Source organism: Saimiri boliviensis, chromosome 8, assembly GCF_048565385.1.
Source record: "Saimiri boliviensis isolate mSaiBol1 chromosome 8, mSaiBol1.pri, whole genome shotgun sequence".
Classification (NCBI taxonomy): domain Eukaryota; kingdom Metazoa; phylum Chordata; class Mammalia; order Primates; family Cebidae; genus Saimiri; species Saimiri boliviensis.
In genome coordinates, this window is record NC_133456.1 from 125,128,709 (window position 1) to 125,149,889 (window position 21,181).

Below are 21,181 nucleotides of genomic sequence, written 5' to 3' on the forward strand. Positions count from 1 at the left end.
GGGAAGGGAATGTCAGGAAAGCAGAGGCAGCATCATTAATGAGGACACAGATATGTACATTCCATGCATAAACATGGATATCTTGTCAACAGAGAGTGCCTTCAACTAAAAGTCCTTCTTGGATGTGTGCTCTATAGACCTCCATGGAAAAACACACTCCAACCTTTCCTTCCCTCCTCTGACCCTGAACAAACAGAACACCTATACTTGGAAACAGTTACTTCGTACACGTCTATAAACAGGATTCATACATTTTATCCAGGAAATAAAAACATGTCAAAATAGGAAGCCCATCAACAGATAATGTGTAGTTAGGAAAAAATCCGATCTTTGAGTTGTTATCAAAGTGAGACATCTGTGCTCACATTCTTGGAAGAGTAGTGTGTAAGTATCTGAGAAGATAAATGGGCTTTCGGGGATGTCAACTGGGCCTGCCTTTCTCTGATCATGTAGTGATGGGCTCGTTCTTCAGTGATTTATACCTGATCGCTGTTAACCTCTCTTCTTATTGGAAGCCATTTGGCACAGTACCACTTTCTGTCAACAGCCTCTCTAGTTGATCAAAAACGTATTCAACCCATATAGGCTGGGTCTTGGGCTGCATACCTGTATCCACTCTCGGTAGGAATCTTCGCCAGGAGTCCACCCATTCTCGGGGTAGTTCAGGCGGGAGCGCTCTGCAGACCAGTTGGTGCTATACTGGGAGGAAGCTGTGATCTGGTCAGAATGAATTTCTCCTGATTCCATGCCCAGAGCTTCCATACACTTGAAATCTGAAGGGAAAATCAGGACCCAAAGTCATCAAAACATAGGCGATTTAAGATGCATTTTTCTCTTTAAGTTGACAAACCAAAGACTTCATTCATTCAAAGTTCTTTCAAAAGACGGCAGTAAGGGATTTAGTGGAATATGGTACTGATACTTGGATTTTCCTGGCAATGTTTAAAAACAAGGTTATGAAGATCATACAATGATTAAAAATTTTCCTAAGTGGACCCTAGGTTGACAAAAAGACGATTGGAAATTTACCAGGAAATGCTGAAAATTCTGATTTATTTTCACAGTTGAGTGTACGTGTTAATATCTATGTCTCTACCTGTGGTATGGGTACACACCAAAAGTTGTATTTAAAATAAAATTTTAGCATTAAATTATTTCTTCTAACATCGAAGAAATACAAATACAATTCATAGTCAATGGACAGTAGATCTTACGTCCCTGGCTTTCAGATTCTCCTGCTGGTACCCAGACTACCTCTTCCTGACTTTCTTTGTCCCCACCTCTGGCCTGATCACAACTATTAACATAATTAGTTTATTTTATTAAAACACAAAATTTTGCATTGGGGGTAAACTGCACTGTCGCACAGCCCCAAAGCACCACAGTTGTAGAGCATAAAATCATAATGCTCACAGTAGTGACCACGAAACATCAAAATCTAGATTCCCTGAGGCCTAACATCGTCAGTTTGACGATACTGGGAAAAGAAACATTCAGTTGTGGGAAAATGTTAATCCAAAGTACACAAGTGAAAAAAAGGCTTTAGAGATTAAAGGGAAGATTCTCGACCATCCAGAAAATCTCAGCTAACCAAAAGTTCACATTTTTAAAATTTTCTATCACAACAGATAAGGTTTTAGAGCATACAAAGTTTTCTTGCAATGGCTTCATATTTACTTAAGTTGGTTATCTGTAATATAACAATTATTTGCAGGCACAAAAATACATAAATCAATTCATCAAATAAATAAAGTACAAATAAGATTTTGAAATTTCACTGGCCTCTTTATTTCTCAGCGAGACCTGGTGTAGAAGATACTAGCATGTCTGTAGGATACCTCTCCAAACACCCCTGGTCCTCTCCCTGTGATACTTTACAGCCTGGCAGCTAGAGCTGGTAACCGCATAAACAATTTATTCTTTGTTCTTTTTTGGTGCTCTTCTTTGGACAAGGACTCACTCTGTCAACCAGGCTGGAGTGCAGTGGCACGAGCATAGCTTACAGCAGCCTTAAACTTCAGGGTTCAAGCAATCTTCCTATAGTCTCCCAAGTAGCTGGGACTACAGGCGTGCTCCACCATGCCCAGCTAACTTTTAAATTTTTTTGTAGAGTCAAGTTCGCAATCCTCCTGCCTCGCCCTCCCAGAGCACTGGGATTACAGGCATGAGCCACCAGCCCTGGCCTTTTTTCTTTGTTCTTTCAGATTTTTTTCTTGGGCCTTTAAAACAGCTAGAGACCACAAAAACTTGAAGAAGGATTGAGTTAGCTGGGTATTTTTTTTTTTTTTTTGAGATGGAGTCTTGCTGTTTCGCCAGGCTGGAATGCAGTGGCTTGGTCTTGGCTCACTGCAACCTCCACCTCCTGGGTTCAAACCATCCTCCTGCCTCAGCCTCCCAAGTAGCTGGGATTACAGGTGTGCACTACCACGCCCAGCTAATTTTTGGATTTTTAGTAGAGACGGGGTTTCACCGTGTTGACCAGGGTGGTCTCGATCTCTTGACCTTGTGATCCTTTTGCCTTGGCCTCCCAAAGTGCTGGGACTACAGGCATGAGCCACCGCGCCCAGCTGAGTATTTTCATAGAATACAAGAGTCATAATGGCTTCTTCCAGTGTCTTCCACAACCAAACCACTGTGCATTATCCACACTTTGTGACTGCTCTGTTGGTGACCTACCACAGATTTGTTCTTATCGTTTGGCACAGATGCCTGTCCTCTTATGATGCTCAGCCTTGTATACATTTGAGGGTGCCAGGTAGATGCTCTGGTCATATTTCATTGCTTTAAGGCACGATTTTGCCATCTCCCACTTTCTTCCATAATTTCTGAGGCTCCCAAGCAGGCTTCTCACCCACCATGTTATAAAGAAAGCACACCAAATTGTTCTTCCTATTGATATTCATGAAAACAATTTAAAAGAGAAGAGCCGATACCTGGCACCCCCATTCACAAAACATTTCCTTAGTGCTTCATGTGGCTGCAGGTGTGTGAGCAGGAATAACACTGAGTATTTACCACAGGGCTTGGCAAAATGAATCAACACTGACCTTCTGAGATGCTGCTCTGCAAAACGGTGTAGTTTGCTGAGAAACCTTCTTTTGCTATTGCGGTGTCGGTGTAAAAAACCATGGATAGAATGCCCGACGAGGAACGGATTCGACCTGGCGTTTTCTGTCCACAGTAACGCCCAATGTGAGGGCCAACTGAAAAGGAAGGAACACAGACAACGTGTCAAAATGTCTTTTCTCCTGCAGCAGACGCAAGAATTCCCATTTACAAACATGGGTCCCAGCAGAACCCAGAAGTGTTTTCTAACCCAAAGCAAGGCTTCCCTAAGTTAATTGGTTTGCAGTGAACATATTGGATTGGGTTTGCGGAGAAGATTTTAAGTGTACTCAGAAGGGCAGTAACAGGCATAACCGCATTCCCCAGTGAGCAGAATTGTTTTCAGGAACAGAATCAAAATGCTTGCTTCAATTGCAAAGAATGAGATTTAGGCTACTGAAAAGGCACCTTGGTGCCCATTGACAGGGCAAAACTGTATACACAGCCCAACGCCAAAAGATTCCTGCCAGGTTATGTCACCAAGGTTTCTCAGAGTTACCTGTCCTCACCTCTCTTGCCCTAGGGGGAGATTCTGGGGATGCTGATGTCCTGGGAACCCTCTGGTCTGATCAGTCCCGCGGTCTCATCCAGGTGTGACAAGCGACTGGCTTCCTCATGTTATCTTTTAGCCCTGGATTCTTATTATGATAAACGTCACAGGCTTGGACAAAGGACAATGGATTATGTCCTACTCAGGGCTTTATCTGAAGACTAATTAATCACTGTAACCATGTAAAACATTAGAGACTACATATACCAATAATTTATATATAATGGCAAATTGTAATCGAAATGAAATGAAAATGCATCTTTCTGACTCTGTCCCAGTTTTTTCTCTCCTACATCTGAGAAGTGACTTGTTTCCAGTGGCCAAGAAATCACCCAGAGTAACCATTTGTGCACATCAGGAAAAAAAGCGGACTTCAGAAGGTGAATGATTGGCCACACCCATTCATTTATGTTAAAGTCAAACTGTGCTTTGATGGCCGGGCATGGTGGCTCAAGCCTGTAATCCCAGCACTTTGGGAAGCCGAGGTGAGGTCATTAAGAAAACACTTCTGGGTTCTGCTGGGACCCATGTTTGTAAAGCCAAGGTCGTACTTGAGGTCAGGAGTTCGAGACTAGCCTGGCCAACATGATGAAACCCTGTCTCTACTAAAAATACAAAGATTAGCCGGGTGTGCTGGGCAGTGCCCGTAATCCCAGCTACTGGGGAGGCTGAGGCAGGAGAACTGCTTGAACCCAGGAGGTGGAGGTTGCAGTGAGCCAGAATCACACCACTGTACTTCAGCCTGGAAGAAGGAGTGAGACTCTGTCTCAAAAAAACATAAAAAACAAAAAAGCAATTTGCTGTTTGATTTAAACTGGCCATACCTTTGTTGAAGTGCTTTAGGCAAACCCTAGCAATGAGTAAACTGGAAATGGCCTTGGGAAGAGTGCAGAACGCCCTGGATGGGGAACCTTTCCATTTCCCTGTCCTGATCATCAACAAGCCACACACAAAAAGGAGTCCCTTTTTTTCTCTCGTTTTTTTCATTGCACATATGGTAAAAACATACCAGATGGTTTGGGTTTAGAAGGACAATCTGGTGTGGACTGTTTTCCCCTCCAAGAAATCCATGGTTCTGTGCGTTTCAACTAAGAACGACTGCTTTGTTTAAAGAAGACATTAGCTGGACATGTCCCCGGAGGGAGGGGCCTTCAACAGGGACGGGGCATTCCAAGGCCAGTGTGTGCAGTTTGGATGCAGGACGCGGCTGATGAAGGCCGGGAGAGACTTCAAGTGTGGTTACCAAAGTGAACCCTGTAAAAACTGGTCTCCCTGGAGCCCCAAGTACCAGCTGCGTTCCTAGCAGGCAGCAAATCTGAGCCCCTATTTTGTAGATTGTACAGATCCTTGGCTGACAGGTTTTCAGCTCTTGGCCAATTTCTTTTAAAAAAGAAAAAAAAATCAAACCCAGACAAAATAAAATAACTAAATTAACCAAAATGGTTTACCTACTTGAGTTAGCGCAAAAATGGTGGCTTTGAATACCTGATAATTCCTCGATGTGTTGAAAATAATGAATTTGGCTGAATTCAGAGTTTTCTCTCTCTTGCAACCCCTCACTCTCCCTCCAGGCACCACACCGTTTGTGTTCATAGAAGGCTTTATCGTGAAGACCAAGGAGGATGGCCCAGTGAGGAGGATTGATACAGATTATCTACAGGGAATTGCACTGCCATGCAAAATAGCTTTGCATTATGAAAGCAAGTTTTGTTATATTAGACTTCTCTGTTGGCAGAAGAAAGTATCTCAGAAGATGAAACTCTTGCTGCTTTCTGTCTCTCTTCAGCTTTAATCCTGGCTTCTGATTCTTCTACAGACAGTGGTTCTTTGCTATTTAATAGATTTTCTTCATTCTGGGTGTGACCCTACTAGTAATGCAACATTTTTTTTTCGTATCTCTGGAGACCAAAGTTGTCTGTAACATACACATCAAATTACCTTGCTAGAACCATACACTTACGTCTTTACCTTCCTCAAATTATCTCATTTCTGATCTGCAATATTAAATAGAAGGCTTAGAGTCCATTCAGACTTCCTCACTATTTTTTCGCTCATTTAAATTCCATTAGTGTGGCTTCATGATGTTTTTTCTTTAGTTTGTGGGCAAACGTTTACAGCCCTAATCTGTGGGGTCGTTCTCTGATCACCACAAGCGGCTGACCTCCCCCAGAATGCAGGCTCGCAAGCAAAGCTGTGATCGCTCCGTGGAAGCTCAGGCAGCTGATCCTCCCTGCCACTATCACCCAGTCCTTTGGGGGAGGGCAGAAGGGGAATCTCTTTGAAAGAGAAAACAGAAGAGAACTTGTCTGATGCAGACTTGCAATTTAGAGAGTCTCCATGACTCACTGGTTTATAATGTTTAAGACATGCTGGGTAAATCTGCCTTCTGTCCCTTAGAACATTGCCCCCGGGACAACAGTGTGTCACTCTCTTTAGGAGCCCTCAAGATATGCAAGTGAAAGGCTTTTTCGACTATGATACAAAGGAGTATTGAATTTTCCTGAACAACAGCGAGACCCTAGCCTAGCAAGCTAATACAATATTGATCTGGGCGAGAGAGAATGAAGTACTCTTCCCCATCTCCTGTGTGTGCTCATTTGCCTATTTACATGAACACAGCTATTGGATTTCCTATTTCTGTTGCTGTGGACCCAAGGGCTGAGGAGATGAATGAAAGCGGTCACAAAAACAGAAGTATAATTCAAAAACTGAATTATTGCAGAATTTCAGCAATTAACATGTGCCACGCTTCAGGGAGAGGAGAGCTATAATGATCACATCATATCAAATGTGAAGGGAATGTAGTATTTATGCCATTTAAAGATATGCCTGCAACAGGCAATGGTGATCCGACTTCCTTTGCATTTTCTCATTAATCTCTCCAATAATTATAACCTTATCTCAGAATCAGATGATTTGACTTTCTGCCACCTTTTTTTGTGAAAAAATAAAGTGCTGATTTACTCTAAAGAGGCACTTTTCTTTTTTGAGACAGAGTTTCACTCTTGCTGCCCAGGCTGGAGTACAGTGGTGTGATCTTGGCTCACTGCAATCTCCGCCTTCTGGATTCAAGAGATTCTCCTGCCTCAGCCTCCTGAGTAGCTGGGATGACAGGCATGTGTCACCATACCCGGCTAATTTTGTATTTTTTTTAAAAGTAGAGACAGGGTTTCTCCATGTTGGTCAGGATGGTCTCAAATTCCTGACCTCAGGTGATCTGCCCACCTTGGCCTCCCAAAGTGCTGGGATTACATGCGTGAGCCACTGTGCCTAGCCAAAGAGGTACTTAATTTTGGGGGGTTCTCACTCTGTTGCCCAGACTGCAGTGCAGTGGCACAGTCATAGCTCACTGTAACCTGGAACTCCTGGGCTCAAGTGATCCTCCTACTTCAGTCTCCTGAGTGGCTGGGACTCCAGGCTCATGCTACCATGTCCAGCTAATTTTTAAACATTTTTTTTTTTTAGAGATGGGGTCTCATCTCACTATGTTGCCCAGGATGATCTTGAACTTCTGGCTTCGAGCAGTCCTTCCACCTAGGCCTCCCAAACTGATGGAATTACAGGTGTGAGCCACTGCACCTGGCCTAAAATATACTTTTAAAATGAGGTATTTTGAATAATTTAAAAATGGATTAATTTCAAAGGTACAAGATAGGCCATTTATGCTTTTCTGAAATTAGGAGACTTTTTGGTATAGAATATCTGGAATACCAAAAATACATCTTGCAGCTTCTCCCCAGAAAAAAATCTGGCATATTTATATCTCTTCTAAATTAATCTTTAGAAGGTGAATTTAAATGTAAAAGTAAATTAAAAATGTAAAAATAAAAAAAAAAGCAGAACTCAATTTAGCTTTTATGAAATGCATTCCTGAAATGGTTGGTAATTTTTGGAATGTAGGTAACAACTGCAATTCCAGCCCCATTCACCAGCTGAGGCAGAGAGCTGACTTCATCTGCACCAACGCGATGTGAGCTAAGCATTCTCTTCCGCTGCCATCGTTCGGAACCAGCACTTCCAGCATGTACCAGGGCAGTGACGCTGCGCTCTTGATCTTAACCCACACGTAAAACTCCACCAATTCTTTCAAAGTTGCTACTTGTGAATCCGTACAGCTTCAAACAGAGTGAGAGATGGAGATGTGTGATTCACAACACGCATGCCTTGAATTTTGAATTCTGGAGTAAACTGCTTTTCTTCAAAGTCCATTTGGATCAATGGGTAGCTTTCAATTTACCTCATCATTTAATTCAATGTTTATGATAAAATGCAACATAAAACCACGTGATGGTTAAAAGCCTTCCGCACCTTCTGGTTGTTGTTTTTGGAAAGGATATCAAAGACTAAACGCAATTTTGTTGGCAGAGGGACGGTATGTGTTGAACTACTATGACAAAAATGTTTCTAGTGCCATTGACAGAAAAATATCCAGGAGGATGGAGTTTTATTTTGCCTCAAAAAGAAAACTGTTATGCTGGTGCAGGCTGATTGAGGCCAGGTAAATATTAACAAACATATAAAGCGTTCTTCATAATCCAAAGCCAGTTTTCTCTGGAACAAGTGAAAGGCACCATAGTTTAAAACATGCATAAATTGCAAGGCTGATAACTCTTATTGTTAATTGTTCCTTGCTTCAACTCAGTGATTCTCTAGAGCCAGAAAATTACTACTTTGAAAAACCCTTGACACTAATAACAATGTGCCTTCTTTCTGAAAATCTTCTAAATAAGTTGGTTGATTGGACCTCCTCTTCAGATGTCAATTTAAATGAAAGTTCTAGAAAGGAAGGCTGCAAATTTGGGTTGTGAACAAATAACTCCATTGTAAAATGTTCCAACTATTGCTACAATATTATTATAATATTGTTTTCTAATTATCAGATTGAATACTTGGAAATTGATCAGAACTCTGGGCAAATCTCATTATTTAATAAAGGAGTTTTGATAAGATTATCATAACCCTGTTTATATGGTAAAAGAGCAAAGAAGATATTAAACTAATGTTAACTCACCCATTTATTCCGATGGCAATATAAGGCTTCCCTATACCTGGTCTTTTTCTAATGCTGTTTACTATTGAGGAATGTAGCTAAATTGAATCACACTAGTAATAATGTCATTTCAAAGACTAAGTCAATCTTTTTTGCATTTCAATTCTTTTTTTTTTTTTTTTAAACAGAGTCTTGCTCTGTTGCCTAGGCTGGAGTGCAGTGGCCGCGATCTCAGCTCACTGCAACCTCTACCTCCCGGGTTCAAGTGATTCTCCTGCCTTAGCCCCCTGAGTAGCTGAATTACAGGCGCGCACTTCCATGCCTGGCCAATTTTTGTATTTTTCGTAGAGATGGGGTCTCACTATGTTGGCCAGAATGGTCTCGAACTCATGACCTCAGGTGATCCACTGCCTTGGCCTCCCAAAGTGCTGGGATTACAGATGTGAGCCATGACACCCAACCTACATTTTACTTATTCTTTATGTACAATGTATTTAAATATTCTTTTGAGAATAGTATCTGACTCTATTTTACAGATAGTTATACATCTCCTGACTCCATGACGCTGAAAAACTTCCAAGCCATCCTCTCTGATCTGTGTAATGTGTGTTCTCTAGAGAAATCTTAATATTATCCCAGATGAAACACGAGACAAGCAATGCAGCTGTAAGAAATTATTTGATATTATCCCCCTCTGTTCAGAATTGCACTGTGTATCTTTGCCATTAACCTTCTAATTCCCAAGAGTGGAGTGGAAAACTTTCATTGAGATGCCCACATGGCTACTTCCTCTACCTCCTTCAAATCTTCGCTCAAATGTCATTTTCTTTAATAAGGTCCAACCTTACCACCCTATTTAAAATTTCAACCCTTGACTCATTCCTTGACTCTGCTGTACTCTTTCCTGCTTTCATTTGGAGAGATTTATTTCTAGCACTTCTCACCTTCTAACATTTCACACACATAATTCATTTATTTGTAATGTGCTTTGTTTATTGTCTCATTCTCCCTAGCAGAATGGAAACTCCAAAGGGCCGCATCTTTCATTGTTTGGTTTATCCTGGGCTAGGATAGTACCTGCTACATGACAGATGCTCAGGAAATAATTTTTGGCTATATGAATGCGTTTAGATGCCAGATCAATGACTATAAATGAGGTATTGAAGTGACTCAAATTCCCAAAGATAAGTAATCTGTAGTGTGTGTGTACAGAGGATCTGTCTAAATTAGGAATGCCCAAACATTCACATTCCTTTTCCAAATTTTTATTTTGTAGCGTAACACATGCATAATTTGGCCTTAAAATTTTATCAAGTACTCAACCTCTCAGGTCCTTGGTCTCTGCATTTATGATTTGATGGAATGGAACTAGTAAGCCCATCCTCTGACAGTCTGTGAGTTAATGATGAGTAGCCAGGTCAGTGGATGAGCAAAATACTTTAGTGAGAAAAACTAGGTGTTGTCCCAAATATATCATAAAAACAGCTACAGGATCTTTCATAATCTTTCACGGCCTCAGCTTCCTTATTTATAAACTGAAGGAACTGGACTAGATAATTACTAAGGTTCTTCTTGAGCTCAATGATTTCATCACTGCTCTGCATAAAAAGGGTTTTCCTTTGTTTTCCAATGTTCTTTTGAGCTTTTTTTAATTTTTTAATCATGGATGTATCATGACACTTGTAAAAGAATCCTGGTGCCCTTCCTCCAGAACCTTCCCTTTTTGGGGTGCTTCCTGTCATTCTTACCATCAGGGAATCCATCCCAGATTTCCAGCCGGTCGTAGCGACAGAATATCCCCCCTGGGGGATTTGAGTCAGGCTCCAGGTCAAAGCTTTCGAATTCCAGGATAATCTCTGACATCTTTGGTGCAAAGATAATATAAGTGCATTCAAGGCCATTGGGATATTTTACAGGGAATCCAGGGGACTTTATCACTCCACTAGGTGTTGTGTAGTTCTGGGAACATTCAGGACCTACGAGTAGAATAGAAAAGGGAGTAAAGTGAAAATCCCACTTAAACAACTTCCCCAAGAAATAACCTGGGCAAAGACAGAATATCTTTCTGATAAAAGTCCGCCATTATAACCCCTGTGCTAATCATGCCTTAGTCAGCCTTTCCATATTAGTAAAACGGGTATGGAAAGTCAAGTTCAGATTTATTGTGTTAACCTTAGCTTTCCATTTGTATGGAGCAATTTAAAGACCTGCTGTGGCAGGGAAAAAAATGACAAATATAAAATCATGTGGGAACAATGAATGAATAAGCTGCAGAAATCTCGACAGAGCCCTAGAGAAATAATTACAGCCCCTTCAAGCTTAAATCTTTAAATCTTGAGGCTGACAGCCCTTTATTGGTGAAATAGAACATTTATAAAGGCGAAGGAGAGAATTCAGTGGAGGGAGTTTGGGTTTCAGATTCCTACACCAGTGACTCAGTAACTCTGCCAGATGTGACCTCTGCCTCTTTGACAAACGAAATGTGAAAGGTAATTCGTACATGTACCAAGGGTGAGTGACTCATTTTGAGTGGTGTTGACACAGGTGGGCCGGTAAAGTGTGGCTGTTAGTGAGGGCACGATAAACTGTGATTACAGGCCATGATGCCGGAAGTCACCTGATAGCAATGCTGACATCCTAACCTTCCCTGAAGTATCAGACACAGCATAGTAGGCCATTCTAAAATTGCGTGTTACTAGATGTGTGTATAATGCATATATTTATAATGTGTAATTTTAATGGCTGTTCAGTACCACCAAGACTTTACAAATTATGGTGATTTGTCATTGAAATTGGTCAAGAGCGTCCACGCATACAGTGCAGGTTGACCTTATGCCTGTGTGAGCGACTCGTTTCAATTCATGGTATCCAGCATAGGGTGGTATTTGCTACACAATTCAAAATTGCCCTTCTTGGCCAGATGCGCACTGTGGCTCACGCCTGTAATCCCAGCACTTTGGGAGGCCGAGGTGGGTGGATCACCTGAGGTGACGAGTTCCAGACCAGCCTGGCCAACATGGTGAAACCTCGTCTCTACTAAAAATAGAAAAATTAGCCAGGCATGGTGGTGGGCACCTGTAATCCCAGCTACGTGAGAGGCTGAGACAGGAAAATCACTTGAATCTGGTGGTGGAGGTTGCAGTGAGCCAAGATCATGCCATTGCACTCCAGCCTGGGCGACAGAGCGAGACTCCGCCTCAAAGAAAACAAAACAAAACACAAAACAACTACCTTCTCTACCAACATGAGCACACATCAGCTCAGTCCCTCAGTACCACCTGCTGCTCTGATCTTCAGCTAGCTACACTTAAGACTCTTGTGAATCAGAGAGGTCTTGACCCTTCTGAATTTCAGGATCAAATCTGGGGGTGTTCAATTCAACAACTCTTTTCCTGCACCATTTTCTCCCAGTGACTTGAAGGTAGAAGTGATGGGGCCCGAGCAATGGCATGCAAGGATAAATAAGGGACTTTGTTGAGATTATTCTTAACTAAACCTTCTCCCAAAGTGCCAGGCAACCAGAGGCAACTTATTAGGTGTTGATAGAGATTAAAGTTAACTAGTAGGTCTCTGTTTTTAGTGATTTGGGTCAGGGGCTGAATACCAATGGAGTGCATCTGGCAGCCTATTGAGAAAACAAATCAATCCTGTTCTCCCCGTGCACATATCAGCTATCTATGGACCCACGGCACTGCAGCTGCAGAATTCTTAGATGGGCACAGGAAACCTGGTCTGCAGAGTCTGACTTATTTGAAATACCTCTCAAACCATCTTGACATGGCTCACCCTTCACCACAAGAGCTGCAAATGCTTATCTATTTGATATTGATTCAAAAGTGAGTAATGTGGCACTTCGCCAGGTCAATTCCAGGTAGAGATCATCACAGTGCTGTATGGTTTATAGTCTGTTTCTAAATTACTCTGGTGGCTTCTGAGATGACAGGAACTATTATAATTTGAGTGATTTATTAAAAAAGGAAAAATATATATGCACATATATGATATTGGGGACCTTTTAGGATTTTATAGCCACAGTATGGAAATAGTTACCCTGGAGACCTCCAAATTCCTCCCTGGGGAAAAAAATGCTTTGGCTACATTCTTGTAAGGCAAAGTAAACAGCAAGGTTTCAGGCAGAGGCTAGTATTTTCTCCTTAAAAAGATAAAATGTTTCAGTTACACAAATTTATTGAGAAAAAATGACGGGAATTAAGGTCACACTTTCAAAACCAAATGAATTTCAGTGCTTTCTCTTTGTCTTTGTCATGACATGGAAGTGATCCCAGGTTTTCTTGTGTATTTTGACAAAACAATGGGAAATTCCATGGGGTGATGGAGGAGAACTGGATGGAGCCCCAGGGACCTGAATCCCAGTCCTGGGATTCACTCACCTGCTGTGTGAACTCGGGTGGCCTCTCAACCTTTCTGGTTCTCAAATTCTGTGCCTTACAAATGGGAACTGGACTTTAGAATTTGAAAAATAAAATCTCTTCTAATTTAAAGACTCTGTCACTTCCCATTTTCTCCACTATACACCAAAATTCATTTTAATATTTTCCTTATTCACTGTTGTTTCAGTTTACCGTAGTTGAAGAAGCACTTTCTCCCAAAAGGACAATGGCAGCAAGGGGTTAAGAAAGTCTGTGGTGAATACATGTGATATTGTCTGGGTCTGTGTCTCCACCAAATCTCATGTCGAATTGTAATCCCCCAGTGGTGGAGGTGGGGTCTGGTGGAGGTGACTGAATCATGGGGGTGATTTTCTCATGAAAGGCTTAGCACCATCCCCTCTTGGCCTTGTCCTTGCAATAGTGAGTGAGTTCTCATCAGATCTGGTTGTTTAAAAATCTCCTCTCTCTCTCTCTCTTGCTCCTGCTCTGGCCATTGTGACCTGCGCTTCCCCTTGGCCTTCAGCCATGACTGTCAGTTTCCTGAGGCCTCCCCGGAAGCTGAGCAGATGTGAGCATCATGCTTCCTGGTCAGCCTGCAGAACGGTGGGCCAATTAAACCTCTTTTCTTCATAAATTACCCAGTCTCAGGTATTTTTTTCTTTTTTTTGTTTTTGAGACAGAGTTTCCTTCTTGTTACCCAGGCTGGAGTGCAATGGCGTGACCTCCGCTCACTGCAACCTCTGCTTCTTGAGTTCAAGCAATTCTCCTGCCTCAGCCTCCTGAGTAGCTGGGACTACAGGCACGTGCCACCAAGCCCAGCTAATTTTTGTATTTTTTAGTAGAGACGGGGTTTCACCATGTTGGCCAGGCTGGTCTCGATCTCTTGGCCTCGTGATCCACCCGCCTCGGCCTCCCAAAGTGCTGGGATTACAGGCGTGAGCCACTGCGCCCGGCCAGGTATTTCTTTATAGCAGTTTGAGAACACCGGAGATCAGCAGGACTGAGGCCAGCAGCACTGGCTGTCTAGGAGTGAGTGTTGCTTCCACAAGCTTTGGGAGTTAGTGAACATGAGCTTTCCTCGTTACTTGTAAGAACAGGAGTAACTTGTTTAGCTATAGACTGCCACCATTTAGTTGCCAAGGACAATAAGGATGGAGAATAATATCAGTCAAGATACTCTCTTTGGAATTATTATTAAATGCACAGACTCTCAATCACATAACATGTATCAAGTGACCAAATCTGCTCTCAGTAAATGGCACCAGCTCCCCCTGCCCCGACCCCCTTGCACTGAGACCCACGGAAAACAGCAGCAGCTTCTTCCAGCATGTGGGACTGGAGCCCAAAGGAAGGATGGGAACAGGGATCCGTGGTGAGGCTTGGGTTTCCCAGAGAAATCTCTAGGCGATTGCAAATTACTGCAGGGTTGGTGGCCCAAGGTTTCAGCATCTGGGAAGAGACATGTGGAAGGAAAAGAGGGGCTCTCAGGAGGAGAAGTTGGGCAGTCCAACTTGGCTCCAGGGCAGGAAGAAGTGGGGCAAAGATGATCCTGGAAAAATGCAACCCAGGGACTCCGGAATGGCCTAAATGTCTCTTAGAACTATGACCTCATGCCGAAAACTTCAAGGCCGTTCTGGTTGCATTAAACTGCGATTAGTGTAATTCATTTGTTTTCAGAAAACTTGAACTTGCTGCATCTTGAAAGAAGGGCTATGTTTTCAAAAGAACAACAATCCATGAATTCTATAACATCATTAAATGGCTTTTGAAAAAAAAAAATCATGACTTGTGCATTTATGTGTGTGTGTGTGTGTGTGTGTGTGTGTGTGTGTGTGTGTACGTTGTCACCAATGAATTATATTAATGATTTTTATGCAACTGATGCCAAGTTTTGGGGAGGACCTCAAGTCTTGCCTGGTGGGGTGACAGAGCCATTGTGGGTGTTTTGAGGACAGTGGCTTCCGGCCTGTTTGAGAAGCTGTGAGCAGGATCAAGTCCCATGCGAGGACCCCAGCTTGGGCCTGTTTGGTTAATGGCAGTGACATGAAAAGGAAGCTGAGTCTTTGAGACCTCTGAATGAAGGTTAAAAACCAGTAGATGCCGTATTGGATGTGGGAAGTCAAGGAGAGAAAGAACAAAAAAAGGCTTCAAGTCTGAAGGATGGGCTTGGAGAGCAGGACCCGAAGCTTTGGTAGAGCTGAGACTTAACACATGCAGAAAGAGCTGAGTTCCTTTGGAAGGAACACGAAGAATTCTCAATGACTGAGTGACAGATCTCTCTTTTCTCCTTCAACTGTCTTCAGATGTCTAAGAAAGCTGAAGATGAAAGGCTATTCCTAGCCCCTTTTCTGACACTTTGTCTTTGAGAGTGCCATATACAGGTAAGCAAGCAGGTGGAGAAGGGTGTGTGTACATATACAGACACGTATACTATGATTTCTATAAGTCAAACAGTTTTCATCTCTAAAAATATGTACATCTACCATCTGTTTATAATGATGTCGTATGTATACAATATATGAAAGGTGTTCTAAATACATATGTGCTTAGATACATTTCTGAAAGTTCTTTCCACTTATCCCTATTTATATGGTGTCAGAGCCAAATATCTTTGAAACATTTCCAGGAGCCCCTAATGACTCCCCTTTACATTTTTCTCAGTTATCACGAACCCAGAAGGCTTTTGAAATTGATGTGGTTAGAATTTTATCTGTTGAAAGAGGCTCTTTCTTCTGTATTCCAAGACAATACATTCAAGTTTTGAATCTCTGACCCTGGATTGGTTTTCTATACATTAATGCCTGTAATCTCAGCACTTTGGGAGGCTGAGGCAGGCAGATCACGAGGTCAAGAGATCGAGACCATCCTGGCCAATATGGTGAAACTCCGTATCTACTAAAATATAAAAAATTAGCTGGGTGTGGCGGTGCATGCCTGTAGTCCCAGCTACTCAGGAGGCTGAGGCAGGAGAATTGCTTGAACCTGTGAGGTGGAGGTTTCAGTGAGCCGAGATCGCGCCATTGCTCTCCAGCCTGGCCCCTAGCGACAGAACAAGACTCTGTCTCAACAACAAAAAAAAATGTAAGTAATAGGAAGGCTGAATTTCACACATCAAAGTAATTTATAGGCTGTTGCTAAAAACAGTGACAACCAGATAAAGTTACATGTTTGTTAATTTATTACTTTTAAATTATTTTAAAATTTATATTTAGAGACAGAGCCTCGCTCTGTCGCTCAGACTGGAGTGCAGTGGCGCGATCAAGGCTCAATGGCAGCCTCCGACTCCTGGACTCAAGCAATCCTCCCGCCTCAATCTCCCGAGCAGCTGGAACTGATTACAGGCATGAGCCACCATGGCTGGCTAATGCATTTTTAATGAAAAAAAATCAGACATCAACAATAGATCAAACTTATTTTTGAGGACGACAGATAAGAATAAATGCTTCTTAAAAAGCCTATGGAGTGTATACCTTATAACTAAAGTCCCAACCCTCGGACCGCAGACTGGTTTGTGGCCTGTTAGGAACTGGCGTCCATTTTCATTTTCTCCATCGATGACTGCCACACAGCGGGAGGTGAGTGGCAGGCAAGCAGAGTCTGCATTGACAGCCACCTCCCACTGCTGGCTCTACCGTCTGAGCTCCTCTTGTTAGATCAGTGGCACGTTCAAGTCTCAGGAGCGCAAACTCTATTGTGAACTGTGCATGCAAGAGGTCCAGGTTGGCACTCCTTATGAGAATGTAATGCCTCAGTGTCTGCCACTGTCTCCCATCACCTGTAGATGGGACTGTCTAGCTGCAGGAAAACAAGCTCAGGGCTCCCACTGATTCTACGTTATGGTGAGTTGTAGAATTCTTTCATTATATATTACAATGTCATAATAATAGAAATAAAGTGCACAATAAATATAATGTGCTTGAATCACCCTGAAACCAACCCCCAGCACCGTCAGTGGAAAAGTTTTCTTCCATGAAACCGGTCCGTGGTGCCAAAAAGGTTGGAGACCGCTGCCTTTTGACGCTGGCCAACACTTCAGACGGATGCAATTTTGATTGCTGAAACTTTTTTTTTCAATTTTAAACATACTTCCTCCATACAATGGGTAATTTACCTTTCTTTAAAGTACTTCCCAACATTTTTATAATGAGGATATGTAATATTTTACAAAAGAATGAAAGCATTACTCTTGTCCTCCTTTTCACTGTCTTTCGTTAAATCAAACAATATTAAATAAACTTTTTTTTTTTTTCTGAGATAGTCTTGCTCTGTCACCGAGGCTGGAGTGCAGTGCTGCAGTCTCAGCTCACTGCAACCTCCACCTCCTGGGTTCAAGCGATTCTCCTGCCTCAGCCTCCGGAATAGCTGGGATTACTAGCCTATGCCATCATGCCCGGTGAAATTTTATGTTTTTAGTAGAGACTGGGTTTCACCATGTTGGCCAGGCTGGTCTCAAACTCCTGACCTCAGGTGATCTGCCCACCTCGACCTCCCAAAGTGTTGGGATTATAGGCATGAGCCACTGCCCTCAGCCTCAATGAACTTTTAATCATCCTGGTTCCACCATAAGCTACGCACTCACCTCTCTTGAAAACTTCATAACGTATGGAGAATCCTGCACCGTGTGTCTCATAGTCAGAGACAAACTTAATAAAGAGAAACGGCCCTGAAGACACCACAGGAGGAGGGGCGATCTTTCCACAGAACTTTCCCCATAAGCGTCCATTTTCATTTTCTCCATCGATGACTTCCACATAGTCATACCTAGCGCACACAAACAGGGAAGAAAACATGAGGTTGATGAGAAACGCCCTTTTAATTTCAATCATTTAGACACCAGCATCATCTTTCATAGTGTGCCAGGAAAAAAAAAAAAAAGTCCTATCTGCATTCATCACTGCATTAAATGGAGGGGGAAAAAATCTAGCAAAAAGAAGTAATTAAAATGGGCTACATCATGTCTGTATACATCTGGCAACACAGAACTATTAAGAAGAATGGTGTCTATTATACTCGCCGACAATGTCAGTTAAAGTAACCAATTAAAAAGAAAAAGAAAAATCTCATGAGCACAATCCTCTATTATTAAATTGTGTTCCTTTGTCTATGGTGGTGGGGTGTCAATACATAATGCTATGCATTCTTTTCAAACTGTGAAGTTCTTTTATGAATTCAAAATGTCTCCTTGGCTGGAGCTTTCTATGAACAATACTTTGATTTCTGTGAGCGACCCTCTAAACATATGGCCACAGAATAATAAACAGATTCTTTACTATTTAACTGCATTCCACCAAACTCCAGGCTTCTTGGAAAAAAGTCTCTCAGTAGCCACATCCAATAGTTAAAATACACATTATCTTCCCTCAAATGACACTTGGATCCTAGAACATAACTTCTCCCAAGAAAAAGTTTAGTTAAAAATGGAAAATAACTTTGTTTATACCCGCTAGTCTGAATCTTTAAAGTAATATCACTGTTTCAGTCTTTAAAGAAATCTCACTGTTTGAGAAAGAAACACTTGATATCACCAAAGTGATGAGATGTAAAATTCAGGCTTAATAATGACACTAAGAATACAAATAGTAAGAGAAGTGACAATAAAATATTACTGGAAATTTAACATGGAGATAAGATATACTTGGATCTCATTTATCTTTAAATGTACAAAGCCATCACCAATACACTAGGGTCTCGTAGGAAAACAAGAGGCTTTTGTTTATTTGGTGTTATATATTTCTTAGTAGCTTTCTCTCTCTTCTCTTTTTATTTACCAAGTCACCGAGGAGCCAGAGAATCTGATTCATTTTCCATTTTTCTTCCAGAGATGACATGAAAACATTTCAAGGCGTTCATTTCCAACCTGTATTTCATTTCTGTGCTTAACTCGGTTCAAAAGTCCTGGGATATATTAATTTCAGGAATGGCTAAAATATGGCAGTAACATAAACTGTATCTGGCAATTTAAAAGAGATCAAAGTGGGGGAAATCTTCACGATGCCCAATGTCATCTTTAACAATCTCTTCTCAAACTGCCCGGGACGCATGACTTATGTTTACATAAAGTCTCAGGAGACAACTGCAATGATGATATCACTAGTTAAAGTGGACAGCTTAAGGCTCTCTAAATTAAAAGTGACATTACCTCATCAGTTAAAACTGTGTGCCAGTTCTGTGTATATCAAGAAGAAAATAAAGCTGACATTGATGGAACTAAGCATTAACATATGTGAATTATTGTATTAACTGCATTTCCTCTGCTACATCTGATGCTTCCAGTAGTAGACACTTGGCCTGCTAACACCACTGCCCCTTTGCAAGACTATGGAAATACACAGAGGTATTGTTCATTTCTCCTTACTTTGGGAAATGCTTTGCATGTTAAAAGAAGACGAAGGAGAAGGAGGAGGAGAGGGAAGGGGGAAAAGGAGGAGGAGGAGGAGGAGGAGGAGGAAGAGGAGGAGGAGGAGGAGGAGGAGGAGGAGGAGGAAGTAACCATTATGTTCAAAATCCTAACTAGCCTTTACAATCAATGGGATGTAGCTGGAAAGAATATCATCTCTGCATTCATTAAAGCCCCACAAGTTGGCATTTACGGAGTCATTCCTTTTATCTCTCCTGCTCCACTGACAAGGCCGGTCTGCATGTTTCTCCCCACGCTTGCTTATAATTTAACTGTGATTCGTACTGTTGACTGTGTTTGGCCTGACCACGGTGCAACTAGCTCTGCAATATAGGCTTTTTACTTGAATCCTGACACGGTCTGAATACTAAGTGGCCAAATTCTAGCTCATGTTGCCTTCCTGGCACAAATAAGAGAGGTGGGTGAGGCATTCTAAAGAACTAAGGGCATTTCCGTGGAGGATACGCTCCTCTCAGGTAGCAGAGAGCTCAGCTAATACAGCGCTGGTGCCTTGCAACAGGGAAAGAAGCTGGTATTTTAATTCACATATCCTCCAATAGTAAATACTAGGCGTTCCTCTTGGCAAAAGTAAAAGCTATTTTTAAAAGTATGTGTGGGGTGGTGGGGGCTGGGGAGTGGGATAAGAATCCCTTCCCAGCAAGAAATAAGTCATCGCACAGTTGAGTGCCAATTTTAGGAAATTGAATTATTCAGGAATACTATAGTTAAATTTGTAAACTGGAAGACTGCTATCATTTTAGCACATCTCTTCCAAGTACTATCCAACAGGGCCCCAAAGAGTATCACAAATAGCAGCTCTTGTAAATATTCAGGAGGGTGTACAGCGCACAAGTTGCAGAGGAGAGCGCACTGCCAAAGAAGTTAAGGAAGCAGCTTGCCTCTCCCTCTGGAGTTGATACCAGCTCCGCTCGCAAAGTTTCGCGCTGGCAAGGGTGCTGCCGGGAATGCAGCTGGTGTGCCAGCATCCCTCCCTAGAGACTAAACATGTCACCACTGCAACGCACCCAGCCTGCATTGGCCCGAGGCCCAGGATCCTTAGTTTGCAAATTTCGATCCCGAAGCCGGCTGCACGTTGCTCTGTTACTGCTGCCAGTGTGGCAAACACGGCACCGCTCGGGATGTCACGATGCCCCGTCACGACAGCGGAGCCCGGCAAAAGTGCGAACCAAGGCACCTGTTGGGTGAAGGCACCTGTTGGGTGAAGGCACCTGTTGGGCTCTTCTTCGTTCCCCGCGTTCCCGCCGCTGGATGAGAGCTGGGAATTGCATCGGAGGAATTTAATTCATAAAAGCTAGAGGACGGGTCAGAAAGTTGACCCCTCTGTCTGTCTGGGCCCCTGCTCTGGAAAAAGAGCACTCCAGTTCACAAGGAGACTGTGAATGGGTCCAAAGGGCACCATGGTTCTATGCAGGGTCTGGAAGCTGGGCGTCTTTTTCTCTGCTCACAGACAAGGGTCCCATCTGGGGAAGGTCCCTCCCCAGATCTCACCCTCCCCATTTACCACCCCCGGAATGTAAACATGATGTGGAATATTTTAAATATTCAGAAGACAACCAACCCCTACCTCCTCATTTAGGCGTCTTCCCATTATTTTTCTTCAATCTTCTACCTTAAACCTTCCCCATTCTGTAGTAACAGTGGTAAAGTGGATGAACACTTACTGCCAAGTAACTCAAAGACAGATCTCCGCCCGAACCCTTTTGAAATTAAAAGGTGTTTTGCCGCTG

At 42.5% G+C, this 21,181-nt stretch overlaps 1 protein-coding gene across 3 annotated transcripts in view; it reads right to left on the bottom strand.

Moving 5' to 3' along the window:
* The window catches only part of NRP1 (neuropilin 1), a 158,735-nt gene that overhangs the window by 76,464 nt on the left and 61,090 nt on the right, over window positions 1-21,181 (bottom strand). For all 3 annotated transcript variants that reach the window (XM_010349043.3, XM_010349044.3, XM_074405253.1), the window contains 4 exons: window positions 17,616-17,797; window positions 10,394-10,621; window positions 3,048-3,203; window positions 607-773 (listed from right to left, as the gene is read on the bottom strand). In XM_010349043.3, coding sequence (XP_010347345.1) covers window positions 607-773; window positions 3,048-3,203; window positions 10,394-10,621; window positions 17,616-17,797 — 733 coding nt within the window. The remainder of the gene's footprint in view (window positions 1-606; window positions 774-3,047; window positions 3,204-10,393; window positions 10,622-17,615; window positions 17,798-21,181) is intronic.